The following is a 16,733-nucleotide window of genomic DNA, read 5'->3' as shown; positions in this document are numbered from 1 at the left end:
GCATCTTTATGGCTTCGACTGCTAACTCTCTAATTGGCATTTGATTCCATCAAATTGGAATACTCGTCGGCGTTTTGTCTATAGTTTTTGGAACCTATATTGTTAAAAACAATGACTTGCTGTTTAGATTGAACACAGTATACCATAAGTGATTTACTATCTTTGAGACCTTAAGCAATGGAAAAAATACATAAAATATAGTCGCATATAAATCGCTTAAATTATGGTATTTTATGAGTAAGATCATAAATCTTAGAAGGTGTTTGAAATTTTAATTTTTATTCACAAATGAAGCGAAAGATGGTGACCTAAAAGCAAATTCTGCCAAGGTTTTATTGGTTGCAATAAATTATGAAAATGTAATAAAAGAACCAAGGAAAAGAATTTGATTGGAGGAAACACATTCAAAACTCACGAACGTATTTTTTAAAGAATGATGTCACTAAAATGCAATGAAATTAGACGTGAGACATCAAATGCCATTTTTACTCAACTCCAATCGGAGCTCTCAACTTAAATGACGAAATAGATGCATCACTCCATAACCCGCATTTTGAATGTTAGGGGTCGATATATATGCAGCTATCAGTAAAGTTCATCAGTAACATTTCTGTTTTTCATTTTTGAACACATGAAACAATGTGTTTCAAGCTTAATTTAATTCGTCAATCCATTTTATGTTTGATATTAAAATGAAGTAGAATTTGTTAACTTATTTAAGTACTTTATTTAACCCAGAATTTTTATTTTAGTTCAGCTGATTTTTCAGTTAATAAGATTTGAAGCAATATCGTTGCAACTTCGTATTCTGTCAGTTTTACTTTCAAAGATCAATTTTTAGGGGCCAATTATAGCTATCATTGGTTTTCATTATTGGCTGCGTTCAATCTCGTGTTGGATAGGGTATCTTGGATAGGTAGATTTTTAGATACCTTCTTGAACGAGTGTGATAGCTGTTGTGAGACAGCTATCAAAAAATAAAAACAACTTTCAGGTGTTCACAAAAAGCAGAGAAACATTTTAGCTAATTCATATTTTTAAATATTATTTATAAGTCCTTCTTGAAAAATTGTTCTTCGCCGGGTTTTTGGGTCTTGGAGCTGGTCCTTTTTCTTTCAGCACTCCTCCAATAAGAGCAGAATGGATTTATGTTTCCAACCATAAAAAAGGGAATAGAGTGGTTCTTCTTCGGGGTTTGGAATCATCTGCAAGAATAACTTAACTCCACAAGCTATCCGCCTCTGTCTGCTTTTATACAATACAAATAAAATCCAGCGAATATAAAAATCGCGATAAAAAAATAGAAGCTTCTGAAATTTTGCTAAAAAAATATAAAGACTTTGAACGAGGCAACAATAGATGTGTTTTAAAGAAAAATAATGTCGTTGCATTCATCCTACCGTCGAGAGTTGGCAAAAATAAAAAAGCGAGCGTTCCGGTGAGCGTACTGACTCTCTACATATACCAACATTGTGGTATTTTAATAAATTGGAGTTCCTTAAGGATCAGGAAACCCAAATCAAAGGAACATCGACGATGGATCAAATTCTTTTAGAAGGCTAACATGTGAAAATGTATTTTAAAAACAATCTTTCGACCAAATTCTTTTTTTTTGCTTTTATTCTTCTTATTTTCATTTAAACAAGTAGTAATTATAATTAGCGCGCAAGCTTCAACGTCACTCATTCTGATCTTTCCTCTTTGAAATCTCTTTCACAATTAATATGTGTATGATTTGGTGTGTAGTGTGTGGCGGAAAACCACACCATTTTCCAGTGCACCATTGTGCGCACAAGTGTGGTGTCTATGGGCCGCTTCAGCTTCAGCTAATCCCCAAATTATTTGAAGAAATTGTTAAAATTAAACTTTATAGTTTAGTTCAAAAATGTATTTCCCTGAGTCAGCATGGCAATTTTTATAAATTACTGTCTTGGTTGTTTAGAAAATCGTACTCAAGTGGATGTAATCTACACCGATTTTTCCAAGGCGTTTGATCGGGAACAATATAATGTTCTCTTGAAGAAACTTTAATTGCTTGGCTTTCAGTCGAATGTCCTAAAATTGATCAGAAGCTATTTGGTTGGATCAAGGCAATATGTTAAAATCGCTGATATTCTTTCCAATGAAATAAAAAAATTTTCCGGTGTACCACAAGGCAGTCATCTTGGTCGACTCCTTTTCATTTTATTTATATAATGATTTACCGAATTGTATTGAAAGTTCTAGATGCCTTTTATGGGCTGATGATCTCAAGATTTTTAGTTCTGTAAGTTATTCATCAGATGCTAGTAAAATTCAATTGGATATTGATTGTATTACCAAGTGGTGTTACGTAAATGGTTTAGATTTTAATGTTAAAAAGTATAGTATTGTTAGTTTTCTAAAATAAAGAATTCGATATTTTTGTATTACAAAATTGTGAATCAGTTCTTAATAAGGTTAACAAATCAAAAGGATCTTGGTGTGATTTTTGATTCGTATTTTGTCTCCAAATTGATGATTTTATTTCAAAAGCTAACGACATGTTGGGATTAATTTCAAGAACTTCTAAGTCATTCGAAGATCCTTATACTTCAAAAACTCTTTTTGTTTCCCTTTTAAGAACTTTAATTAAATATTGTTGTATAATGTGGAATCCCGTTACACAATCAAATATTTTAGGGATTGAAAAGGTTCAGAAGAGATTTACAAAATTTGCTTTACGAACGCTTTATAATTATTCAAAATGCCACCTTATGAGACCAGATGCGCTTTAATTGACTTAAAACCTTTAGTATCTAGAAGAAAATTGTATTCAGTACTCTTTCCTTACTATGTGCTCAACTCAACTCAAATTGTTCATTTTTGTTGTCTCAGTTTTCTAGTAATCGTAATTTTCAACATGTTCATTTTTATAGCACAAATTAAATGAAACTTAATCCAATAATTGCTTCTTGTATTGCTTTTGACGTTTTTGAGTTTATTATTGATTTTAATAAAAATGGAATAGATATTAAGAAAGATATATCGAATTTGTTGTAACACTATGTTTTTACCACTGCCAATTTGTAAATATAATGTTTGATTTTAATGTAGTCTCCATAAAGTATTGTAACTTGAAAGACGAATAAATAAATTAATATATAAAGAGGGTCATCAGTGAAAATTAGAATCATTTTTAAACATTCCAAGAATCCTATCAGCAAAGATACAGTTCTTAAGTTAGTAATTGAACTTTAAGCGAAATACGATACGAAGTGTCATTTGTGGGTTTCATTATTTCAAAGATTGAAGAGAAATCGATAAACCTGGGTTGTCGACAATATAACGGGCTACAATCACAATAATCTCAATTTGATCTTGAACGACAAAAACTATTTAAATTCTTCACATCACGAACTTGTATCTATATTGGCAAGAACAAAAAACGTGTTCCAAAGCAATTCAAACGTGCTTTAATTTTGCGAACTGTGACTTAAAATGTTTGTAATTTACTTATTTAAGAATTTCAGTGCATTGTCGAAGCGTGTATTGTTATTTTTTCAGTAATATCATTTTTTGTTCAATGTCAAAAAATTGTAAAATTACGTATGTTAACACTAACACTATATGATGAGACCCTCTGTCCAACTTATTTTTATTTCTGCCGTAGTTTTCATTTGATGGGTTCTTAATGTACACCCCTTTAAATGTCATGTTGACAGTTAATCTTGGATGTATCTGTGCCCCAAATTCGACAATTTTGCTTGTTTACATACCCGCCAAGATAAAAATGAGCACTAGTTGAAAAAAAAACGTTAGATGATAGACCCTATATTATTTTTATGATCTACTTAAAGGCCACAAAGTTAACCTCTGCATTTTTGAGAAAATGTTCTGTGTAGATCTCGTCACCTCTCTAAAAATAGTACGAACCAATTGAGTCCCACCGGCCCAAAATCCACACCAAACAATAACTTTTTGAGGATGCATTATTACCTATAGTGGGTTGGTGTCGTCCCATATACAGATATTTTGCTTGTTAACACATCAATTCATTCAAAAATGCGCCTCGTCACTAAAGATCCAAACGATTCGAAGCCCAGTCAGTGAACATATTGAGTGATTAATGATTATGGTCATGAACTTTGAACTCTTGGGCCAATTGGATCTTGTAAGTGTTTAGGCCCAAGTCCCGTCACAAAAAGGCTGAGTTTTTGTGTACGGCGAGGAAAAGATGCCTTGGGTTCTTCTGTACACTTTCGCGGACCGCGGTGATATTCTCGGCTGATCTCGCTTGCGTTGAACGAACAGGTTTTGGCTGATTGATGACCACCAAACGTTAAAATGTCGAATGTGAAGGGCCACCACGTCTACCGCAAAATGGGCGCAATGCGCACAACGTTTGCGTTAATGAACACTCATTATGATAATAAAGTTTTATCACTTGAACTTGCTCTTCAATCGTGTAACTTAGGATGATGATTTGGCATAAACAACAGAATAAAAAACAAAAGATTTGACCAAAACAAAATGACCTCCACGGGGATACCTGTCCCAAAAAAACCCTATACACTGGTTATTCCAAATTTAAAATAATATTGTATAACTCAAAAACTAAGTGTATTTGAAGAATTTTTTGTTGAGGAATTACATATTCTATCAAAATTTATAGTTTTGAAAATTTTAGGACCAAATTTTAATTAATCTTAACATATTTTATTTAGTTTTTAGCAGGTTTTTCTTCCGTCAAGCTTTATTTTTCAATTCATTTTTAAAATGTACTTTAATGATTCTTGTGGCACGTTTTCGATGGTATTTATTTTTATTAATAAAATAAGAAAATAATGCTAAGCTTTCAATGACAGGCCGTAAACATCTTCATAAATTATTCCCTTTCTTCTTATCATCAGATTTTCTAAATTTTTAAGAATTAAATTTAAAAAGTTTATCTTTTCAAAATCAACTTTCTCTTACATTTTTACCAAAACAAATAAAATGTGTAATGTATTAAAAGATGTCACTAAATTCTAATTCATATGTATAAACAACCGTAAAATTGTCACAAAACTTTACTACTTTTCAAACTTTCCATAAACTAAACATAAACGTATGTAGATCTCTGCTAAATAAGCCTCTCTATAAGCCACTTAAAATTATAGTACCATCAAAACATTATTCCTACTCGTATTCGAATATATACAAACCATAAGAGCATCATTTAAAAAATTAGTTCAATCCTACATTAACACAATATTCGAATTATCCCCAAAAACTCATTCAAACTAATGTGTAATCGAATACTTTGGTCGATCTTCTTCCATGGCTATGCGGCTCGGCTGGCCGTCATCATCACTTGCTGCTCATATTATAGCCATACTTAAGCTACAGTATTACAGCCAAGCTGCATGAAATGCCTGCCGATATATAGACACTTTAACGACTTTTTTTTTTGTTGAGCTCGGAATTACCTAACTCCTCTACATAGCCTTTACCTCTAGAGAGCAGTTGGTTTGTGCCACATCTAGAGTACAACACTTCTTGTGTGCGGTTGGTATAACATTTATGACCCTATCTGCTCGGTGTTATAGGAAGAGAATGAATTATTTTTATGGCACTTTAATTGGCTTAGCTCTCGCTAAGATGGGTCTTTTTGGTGTCTTGGCTCTCAAGTGTCGGTTAGAGGGCATTCCTGGCCGTCTTCCTTAAGCGATGACGTGCTATGCAGGCAGGTATGCCTTCCATCGAGTGGATTTAGTTTCTCTGGAGCATGGGTGGCTATGAAAGTTGTGCGCCACCAACATAATTCCTTCGATTAGACACTTTGAGTCGCCCGAGTGCCCCAAAGAACAACTATACGTGTTCCCTTTTTTGGGCAGGAGAGAGATACTGCGTCATAGCTAACACGGCTCTAACATTGGCTTTTGATGTTTTACGACGATGACGGCGGCGGCGGTGGCGGCAAGTTCACGTCTAGGTGATGTGGGTGCTGTGCTGGTATATGCTGCGGATACATTGTTGCTTGCGTCCCATTCTCTGTCAGTCATTCAAAGGTGAACAAGAACAGCAACTAGCAAGAAGTAACCCACACAATATGTGGTCCTGAGGAACGCGCGTGGTTTTGAATGCATTTTCCATTTTCTGTTTTCCTCTTCCTATATTTATAATTCATGGATATTTATGAGTCCGAGTATAGTAGAGAAGCAAGTGTCTGAATTAAGAAAGGTGACACGTATGTATAGAGTTGTACGTTAATGCATTTGGACGAGGACAACAAGAACGTGGTTAGTTTTTGAGATGGAATTTAATGATCTTCTCACTCCTCCTCTTTTCTTAAACGCATAAAACCTGGAAGAAGAATATAATGGAAGATTGTAAAGAAATATAAGATTCGTTTTTTATTCTTTTTAAAGTTGTTGTTGTTATTGTCATCTTCAAAACCTTATCATGTGAACTGAACGATGCGACGTGCATATCTTTTGATTGCTTATAAAAAGGCACATTAAATGAGCTGTTGGTGATAATAGAATGCATTATAATGTGGTATACCACTATATGCACATTCACCCACCCATTTGTTTATAATGTGGTTATTTCTATGCAATGAGCTATTTGAAAATCTATAATGTTTTGAAATTGTTTTACAAAAAAAAAAAACATTTCGAAAAATATATACCATGAGCTAAGCAGGTATTTGGTGACTAAGAATTTCAGAGCTGCGGGATATTATTCAAATGATGATTTAGAAAAAAAGAGGTTTAGAAGGTTAACAACTGTTGTTATATAAATTTACCTTCAAATATGTGTTTTTTTATAAGTTTTGAAATTTGCTCTCGTCGAGCTGCCTGTATATAGATCCTGTGGCGTCATTCAATGGAAATGAGCTGATATAAAGATGGTGTTTAATCATACTGATTATTACACAAAAGGTTAAGTTTCATTTCACATTCTCTTGCCAAATTTATCCAATCAACACACTAACTTGTTTTGTTTCGTATTACTTGAAGCGCTACTATCTTCGGAAGCCTGTTATTGCTCATCTTCATAATCTCAAGATTTAATCGACTTCCACTTTTAGGGTTCAAATGAACATAGGTGATAATCCTGATTCCAACATAATAACATTGTTGGGTGTATTTGAAGGCAGGGTAAAAATTCGCTTAATAAAGTATATCGGAGAAGTTTCTCAGCTGTTTCGTATTTTTTCGTGCCCCATGTTCATATGCTATACTTTTGTTAGAAAAATATATTTTCTCAGTTGCACTAATTGCACCTTTAGCCTTCACTACTTTCTCTCTTAGGTGAATTTAGATGCTCAAATTTGTCGTTAAGTGAACTCCAAGGTATTTTAATTCCGTGACAACTTCAATGACCTCTCCATTATAGAACCATTTTTCTTACGCCGGATTGCGGCCTGCTCCTCGTTTAAAAATCAAAATATTTTACTTATTTACATTGACCTTCGAACTCCAAAGCTTGGAATATTGATACAGGCGGCATCAACTGTAATGATTCTGGTGATGCTGCCAAAAGAACAATGTCATCCGCAAACAGCAATGCTTTTATTATTTGTCCGGCGAAGTCTATGCCACTTGGTAAGAGTTCTGTAATATCTTCTTTAAACAAGACGAACAGACTTGGACTCGATGTACAGCCCTGTCTGACTCCCGATCGTATTTTAAACCCTCTCGACAACTCCATACCTTAGCAATTGTATCTGCATATAGATTCTAAATATCTTTTCCGAACTTCCATGACATTCCGTTACTATACAGCTTGTAGATAAGCACATGTCTATCGATCATATCAAATGCAGATTTAGAAGTCAACGAAAAACGTATATAGCTTTTTGTCTTTATTCAGGAATGTTTCCGCGATACTTTTAAAGGTAAAAATGTAGTCAACCATCGAATAACCTGTCCTAAAGCCTGAAACGTTTTTTTGCAAAACCAGTTGTCAGACGGTTGATTAGATCTGCTGTGCCATACTTATACAATTCTGCTGATATGCCTTCGATCAGCATGCTTTCTCATCGTGCCTTCCGTTTGGTGGTGATCGAATGTTTGTGAAAGTTGATTGTTTTGGCGGGCCTTCCGAAACCATCAATGGCTTTCCCATCTTTAAGTTCCATTATAGCTGAAATCACTTCTTGGTGTCTTATTGTCAAGAGTTTTGTTTTTAAACCAAAAAAAACAAGTTTATCTTCTGTTGGATTCAACAAACTCTGAAAGTGATCAGCCAGCTGATCAGAACCTATATTAAAATGGATTGAAAACTTTTTTCCCTTCAGCTGCGTTGCCAGGTTTCAAAACTCCTTTTCGCTTTTATAAGACGCTAACATCTTGGTTTCAGCTTCAAAGAATGCTGCCTTCTTAAGCTTACATATTGCCTTGAAAGATCTATTAGACAACAAATATTCATTTTTGAAGTAGCTATCATTCGAATATCTGTATATTCCCTAAGCCAGATAAACTTTAATTCTCGTGCTTTTGTACATTATACATCAAACCATGGCTCATATTTTCTTTATCCCTTTGCTAAGAATAGTGTATTTGTTTAATGGAAAACTATTTACAATATTACACAGTTAATGCAAAATATACTGTTTGACAGATGGAAATTTGCGGATGGTCACGTCTTTTCTGTTGACAAGCACCTAAATAAATAACTCCCTTAACAAATTTTTGCAACACGGTAATAGATTACTCACTTTAGTACTTTTATTTATGTATTGCAAAATTGTCAATATTTTCATCGTTTTGGGTATTTTTAATCTTACAAATATTGAAACATTCAGGGTTTGAAAGATATAATAATTCAACTTTGATTTAAAACTTTAAATTTCAGGAATAACTCTGGTCACGTGACCTAATTTTCACATTTCAGTACTTTATCTCAATCCAACTTAAAGGTGACGAAGAGGCAACTAAATATATAACTAAACGTTTTGGACATGTCAAAATAATCTCATTTTGTTAGTGTAACAGTGACCTTTATAATTTTATCAAAATTGAAGTTATTACTAAAATTAAAAGGTTGGAGCAAAAGCGGCCTATCATTATTGCTTAGAGATTTAAAAATCAGACAATTTATTTAATGAAAATATGCATTGTAAGAATTCTGAAACTGGATAATAATGTTTGACTTCAATTTATGTAACAAAAACAATAATTCAAATAATTCAAAAATAAATATTTTTATAAGTAAAAAATAAAATCAAGGATTGGTTGAAATTAGGAAAAGTTAGATACAAATACAAAAGGATACAAATTATAAAAAAAAACTGTTATAAGTAGAAAGGCAGCAAAAACAAGAGTGACTGTGGTTGATTTTGTATACACTGTTATCCATTTTACAGTTTCAAAAGTAAAGGTTAGTAAAACACATGTTAGTCATAACTTGACGAATATTAGTTTTTAAGTGTTCAAGAGTTAAAGTCCAGCGAAGTCAAATTGCATGATCTTGGTGGCCAGTTGATATCGCCACAACGAGAAACTTCGCGAGATTTGCAAGAGGAGTATGGCATGTGGAAACGCCTTATTGAAACCACATATTCTTCAAGTATTATTTTCAATAGCAGGAACGAAAATCGGTTATCATATGACCATAACAGCTCAATTTGGCGTTGACATTCGTCCCATCGTTCTTTTTCGAAGAAGTAAGGCATAATCACACCTCAGGACCAAATAGTGCCCCAAATAGTGACATTTTGTAAATGAAATGGGATCTGTTCAATTACTTGAGAATTCTCAAAACCCCAAATACGACAATATTGTCTATTAACCCACCGAATTATAAATGTGCTTGGTTTCGTCACTGAAGAAAATACTGTTCGAAAAATCGTCGTCAACCGCCTAGCACCCATTCGACATAATATATACGACGTTGGGAATGGTCAGCTAGCTTCAGTTAATATAGATTTAGGTGTAGATTCAAATGAAAAAAAAAGCCGTAATGGGCAGTAAGACGGTCCTGATTCCTGAGAACGACCAGGAATCGACAAATCGACTCTTTTACTTACAGTAGCGATATTTTAAGAGGTACAAGTGAAACGATGATGCACAGACCATACTATATATGTATCGAATCCAGTCTCTTTAAAATGTTGCCCATATCTTGCGTAGTTGGATGATTATGCAAACCAAAATCTTCTTTTAAAGCACGATATGTGGCTATGGAAAAATCACCATTTTTGTAGTAGGTTTTATTAATTAGCATGGATTATGACATTGTTTAGATTTTCGTAAATGTCAGACTTTCAACCGAAAGCTGAAAAATTGGTTTAACAACTTTAGTTTGACAGATGTCAACGTACAACTTTGTAAACATAATTGATAATAGACAAGCGCCTTGGGAAGGCGACATTGCTGATAATTTTAATACATTTTTTAGCTTTTTGTTGGTTTTGTATTTTGCCACCCAACTGTATATTTTTTGAATTATCCTTTTAACGCATTTTCTTTTATCTTTTTGTATCCAATTTTAACATTTCCACAAAAAAGCTATTTAAAATTTTTCGATGTGAGGTTCGTTACATTATCTCAGTTTTTACTCCGTACTGATGTTTTCATGGAAATAGTAAAACAAAAATAATAGGATACAAAAAAACTATTGTCGGCTTTATTTTTATTTTACTTCAAAATTCATATTTCATATTTATTTCGAAGACCCAATGAATAAAGGTTCTAATTTCAGGTTCGCATACCAGCTCTTTCGTTTAAATTTTCAATTCCTCATAATGTTACTATAAAATATTTTAATTGAATTTATTTTAATGAGCAATGCATTACAATGTATTTATAACTATGTTTTAGTAGTGTACTGTAATTTTTGAACTAAGCTCAACAACCTATACAATATTGAATACAAGATTTCGCTTAAAAATGTAAATAGCCTTTTTTAATTTTATTTAATTTTTTTTCTTATTAAAATTTAAAATAATCAATAATGTGTTATGGCTCTATCAATCACATTCACTTTTACATATTTGTTGAATTCTTTCTTTTGTGCCAATCACCATTAAGTTTATTTTATCTGTTGAAATTATTTTCATAGAATCGAAAACATGATAAAAAGTAGGTTTCTTTGTAAATTGAATTTTCACTATCATGATAAACTTACAAATTTTTCATTTTATCAAAGATATCCAACAACTTAATTTCTGTCTCTCCACATAATAACACATCGTTTATCAGATGTCAAATGAGTGCTATTGGAACAATAAAACTTAGGGCTTAGGCCTTTTTTTATGACTAAGTGAGGTGAAGTATTTTATTTTGTTTGTAAAAAATTATCCCCAGCAATATCCATTCCTGATGCATCATAAAAAAGCAAAATAAAAATTGATTCAGATAAGAACTTAATGACTGCCACTAGATCAGATTATGAATAATGCATTTTCCTAATTCTTTAGAAACTTGTTCTTTTTTTTTATTGTCAGATCTTTTAAAATATCTTCTTCAACAACGCATCTTCGATTAGAACACATTTAACTTTCAATTATCGGTATAATGATGAAACAAGTCGAAAATCCCCATTTCTCCTAGTTTTGATCATCATAAAACTGTGGGTATCGATAAAAATGCCTACGGGGAACTTTTTAATCATGAACGACACGTTGAATTCTGACAACAAAATAATCAAACATTAAATTTGATGGCGCTCCAAATGGCTTCGTCAAGAAAATTCTATTAAAGTTAAAAATAATAATACAAAAAGTTGAACCCTCAGTGATCTCGCGCAGTGCAGTGTTCCGTTTTAATTGATTTCGTGGCCTAAAAATTCGTGTTTATTGTGGGTGATGTTGCTATTAAGTATGAAACATGCGATCAGGTTCCATCCCACAAGGTGAAAGTTGAACAGATTTATGTCTTAAACTCACGCGACCACTGACATCAAATTAATTCTTGTCCCGCCGCGCTGCCATTGCATCCGTGCCGTGGTTGTGGCGTGCGTTTTGTCGTCATCATCATCATCATCGTCGTCGTTGTTGGTTGTTGGGACTTGATGCTGTCATTTAAACGTCAGTTTGTATTTTCAATTGACTCGTTGGAATTCTTTTACGACTGTATTCGAAACTATCTGACTTCGATTCATTGAAACTTCTATTGATCTGGCATATTGTTAATGACATAGCGCACAGCTGCCCAGTTCCCCAGTGGTAGAGTTGGCAATTCCTGCTGCTGTTGTTGCTGTCGTCGGACAAACCTAAATCACGGTACCGTTTGTGCTACGCCAAGGTGAACATGAACATCATGGACACACAATATATACCTAGTGGTATAGGAAAAGGAGACTATCTCCATCTATTGGTGCACAAGCGCACCACACTGTGACTGCCCATAGAAATGTCAATTTGTGGAACGTGTTGCACGGTCCATGCTAACAATAATTGTTTACAATTTGCATTTTATTGCCTGCTTCCCAAGAGGCGATATTGTTGAGGAGCAGTGGCAAGCGGCCGGTGCGGTGGCGACGATAAAAAGAAGCTTTTTGTATGTTTTGTGGCTCATTGATGGAGAAGCATTTCGACGAAACGAAAAACAAATCTGCTTTTGTGACATAAGTGATTGATGATGGGTGATAAATGGGTGACGGACATTAACTGAATAACTACTACGGCTATTAAAATACGAAGGCAGTTAAAGGGGGGTGGGTGGAGACTTCAAACGAATAAGATGCCTCGCCCAGTCTAGCTTAAGCTTAATGCACAGTGGGACAGCACAGATGAAATAAGGAAAAAATCGTATGTCAAAAACCACATTTGATTTTGGTGTTCAAAAACTTCTAAGCTCATCGGATTTTAGAACAATTTTCTAGTAAATTAAAAAAATATTTCATTTGCGTTAAGTGTGTGACCTTTGAATTTTTTGAATTTTCAAATTTCATATTTTATTTAAATGTGAGACAATTAAATTAAGGAATTTATTATTAGTTCCTTTTTAACAGTATTTAAAAAATATTTATTGGAAACTCTCTTTATTTAAAGAATTAAGGTTTTGTGACAATTTTTTCAACTTAGAAAAGTACACATTTTAACATTAAACATTCTTATGTAAATTTAATTTCATTTAAAATTAAAAACTGTTACGGATGCCACAACAATAAATAACAGCCATTTCAACAAAGAGAAAGAACTTGGCTTACCTATTTAAAATGAGATATTTTATTATAACGTAAAAATTAGTTTTGTGACGTTATTGAATCAAATTCAGTTAAGTTGCAAGTTTGACACAAAAACCTCACTTTGCAAGTGCGACATCTAATTTGTATTTTCTTCAAAATTTGTTTTCTCAAGAATCAAAGAAGAATAACAAACTTTGAATAATTTTACGGTTCAATTGATCGTTTCACATTTTTGTGTAGTAGGTGCACATTATTTGTATGTTACATTTGTGACACTCAACTTTTTTTGTGATTTAACAAATGTTTGAAAAAAGTCACTTCAACTGACCCACTGTATACAGCGGTGATTGTTAAGCGATGAGTCTTGACTAATTGAGTTAAAATTGTTTACCAGCAGCGCTACAGTCTGCGCGGCGGCGCACGCAGCGTGCATATAACGTGCGTTGTCTGAACTGAATGTAAAAATATCTGTCACTCGCTTGTGAATGCAGCTTTTACGATGCGATGTGTGCGGTTTGAAATAGTTTTGCGCAACAAATCGCTATTCATTAAATTTTCTTTTTGTTGTTTTGTTTTGAAACTTAAGATATCAAGAGGTCATTTATCTTCTATGTAATTAACTATGGGGAGGTCAGTTTAATGGATTTGCTAGATAAATGATTTGAGTCGCTTTTGAAGATATTATTTTACATTCGCAGAGTTGTGGGAGTTGAACTACAGCAATTAAATTTAAATTTATAGTTTTTTAAAGGTTTTTAAATCTTTGTTTTTTTGTTTTAATTTCCAGATGTCAGGAGTTGTGGTATATGGAGTTGCTATGTGGACGATATTTTGGAAATTACACTATGCTCCATTATTAGTGTCGATAGCATATCAAGTTGGAACTTATGGATTGGCAGTTGCTGGAGCATTGGCGATAATTGGTGGTTTTCTTGGATGCTTTGGAATATTTTATGAACAGAAAGTCATTATTTTGTTTGTAAGTGTTTTATTTTATGTCTTAATTTTAAAATATTGAGGGATAATTTTTCAATTTCCTTACATTAGTCTTTAGCCGTCTTTGTACTCAGTCTATAGCAAAGTTAGTTACTCTGGCTGATATTAAGTCCTGACAAAATCTAGTTTCCCCACATTTCTTCATATCACTAATACCTAATCTAATTTCAAAATCACAGTTTTTTTTGTACACTCATTTTTAATTACACCAGTTAAAAGTTGATGAATGAAGACAATATTATTATTAACGTTACCCTCCTTTGAAATAGAGGCTGCATTTAAGGAAGCTTTATCCGATGTTCCCTCTAAAGGCTAACCAAATGAAGTTACGTTGAGCAGATTCAATCCTGTTCTTGTAGATCTCATAAAAAGGAGTCCAAAGGATGCGTACTAAAAATAGGGTTGGACTAAAATGTTAACTACCGATAAAGTTAATATGCACTATCAAATCGAGATTAGATATAAAAATAACATCAAGATCTTCTCAAAACCATAAAAGCGATCTATACCGGATTCGAAAATTAGCCTCATCGCTGAGTATAACTTTCCGATGATAATCGGAATCATTTTCAAGTTGTTGCCTAGCCCAATTCACGAACATACAACACTTCTGGTGATCAAGTGGTTTCAGTTCTTGCGTCAGTTTAATTTTGTAAGCATGTAGGCCAGGATCTTTTCGCCAAATTCGCCACAACGACGTCGTAAATATGCCCTACGCTTGAGAACGACCAACGTGTGCGAGACACATTTGGGCTTTCTACAACTGAAGTTTCAGCGGCAGCAATTTCCTCGCTACTACGGGCACTTCTTTGTCTCACTGCCACGGAAATATTTTGTACTGTGCCTGTGGATTCAAATACTGCGAGGACGATTATTATGATCATAAAATGTAACATTGAGACCACTGACTCCGTAGTAAATTTTAATAATTTTGACTCTTTGTTGGCTCGTATATCTTTCCATCATGAAATGGCAAACCTTACTGAAGCGAAATGTCAAAAGAGCGGCAAGAAATATGGCATCGTTTGCTGTCCCTGTTGCTCTACTTTTGTAGCGTCCCTGTTCAAAATCCGTGTATAAACTTTTGCCTAGTGACACTGATTTCTCGTCGACTGTCACATGTGATTCTTCCTTCTTGTGTGACCGTATTCCACTGCATTGCTTGGCTTGTAATGTAGTCGGTACCTTTTCGAAGCGTATGTCCAATCCATTGCCACTTACGCCTTCGTATAATAGAGTCTGTAGGTTCCTGACCTGTCCTTTTTTGAAGGATCTCATTAGATATTCGGTTTGGCCAGAAAATCCTTAGGATGCTGCGAAGACATCTATTCACGATTTTTTGTAGCTTTCTTGTTATGGCTTTAGTAACCTTCCAGGTGCTGCACCCGTGATGAAGTACAGATTCGACATTTGTGCGAAGAAGAGTTATTCCTCCAAATTTTCGACAGCATACCGAACGCCGCTTTTGCTTTGTCGATGTGGCAGATGACGTCTTGTTCGGTTCCGCCTTCTATAAAGACGATATTTCCAAGGCTTTGAAAGCCTTACACTTATTTATTTGAGAGAATGGTCGGGTTCCGAGGCTGATCACTTTTGTTTTGCTGGAATTAATTTACAGCCCCACGACTTCTGCTTCTCTCTCCACACTTGTTGTCACTTGATGTAGATTTATGATCTCATGAGAGAATAAGCAAACATCGTCCGCTTAATCCAAGTGCTTTAAATAGGATGTCAAAGTTCATTGGATCCCTCCTCCACCTGACAAACCTGCGTGCAGTACATCGCTTATTACCAGCAAAAACAATATTGTCGACAGAATACAGCCCTGTCTGACTCCGCTACGTATTTCGAAATCATCTGGCAACTTATCATCGTGCAGAAACTGGGCTTCCCGACGTCGATGAATAGCAGGTATAGTGGTAATCGATAGTAAACGCACTGCTCAATAATGTTCCGCAAGGTGTTGATATGATCAATACAGGAGGATCCAGCTCGGAATCCTGCTTCTTCGGCATCGAGTGTGGCCGCAAGATGTCCTCTGATGCGTTCCAATATGACTTTTGCTACTATTTTGGCAACGACAGGTAGAATGCAAGAAGTCATCAGCTGCACGTTGTTTGCAAAAACCGAGGAAAAGTGTTCTTTCCACCTTCTGACTTAATCATCCACCGAAATTATCACAGTATCATCTACTTTTTTCACCAGGTTTTGCTTTGAGCTGTGTGCGCCGCGCCGGTCAGCTCTTAGGTTATTCTCTAAGTAGTCCTGCTGTCACACCTGTTTGCAGCATCTGCTGCTTCTTGCGCCAATGCGTTGATGTACTTACGCTTGTCACGGCACACACTGCGGTGAATCTCTCTCTTTTTCATGTGATACGAGGACTCCCACTTATTTCATTGTTCCCCTTGTGCAGCAGTTATTCGAGATTTTAACTGCTTGCGTTCGGTGATCGTTGCACAAGATTCTTCTGAAAGCTAAGTGTTGTTGCTTCTTTCTTTCCGACCGACTTTTCTGTCAGCACTTGAAATTAAAACATTTTCACAGGATCTTAACGATATTCGATGTCGTCATGTTCTGCGCTGCTGATTGTTCTCATTTCGTGAGACAGGTGGCTCCTGAATCGTTGACGGGATGTGGGATCCTTTAGTCGGGCG

At 34.6% G+C, this 16,733-nt stretch overlaps 1 protein-coding gene across 2 annotated transcripts in view; it reads left to right on the top strand.

Annotated features, from left to right (window-relative positions):
• The window catches only part of LOC129953818 (CD151 antigen-like), a 138,983-nt gene that overhangs the window by 98,860 nt on the left and 23,390 nt on the right, over positions 1–16,733 (top strand). For both annotated transcript variants that reach the window (XM_056067302.1, XM_056067301.1), the window contains exon 4: positions 13,871–14,062. In XM_056067302.1, the coding sequence (XP_055923277.1) occupies positions 13,871–14,062 (192 nt within the window). The remainder of the gene's footprint in view (positions 1–13,870; positions 14,063–16,733) is intronic.

This window comes from Eupeodes corollae, chromosome 1 (assembly GCF_945859685.1).
Source record: "Eupeodes corollae chromosome 1, idEupCoro1.1, whole genome shotgun sequence".
Classification (NCBI taxonomy): Eukaryota; Metazoa; Arthropoda; class Insecta; order Diptera; family Syrphidae; genus Eupeodes; species Eupeodes corollae.
This window is presented reverse-complemented; position numbering and strand designations above follow the sequence as displayed.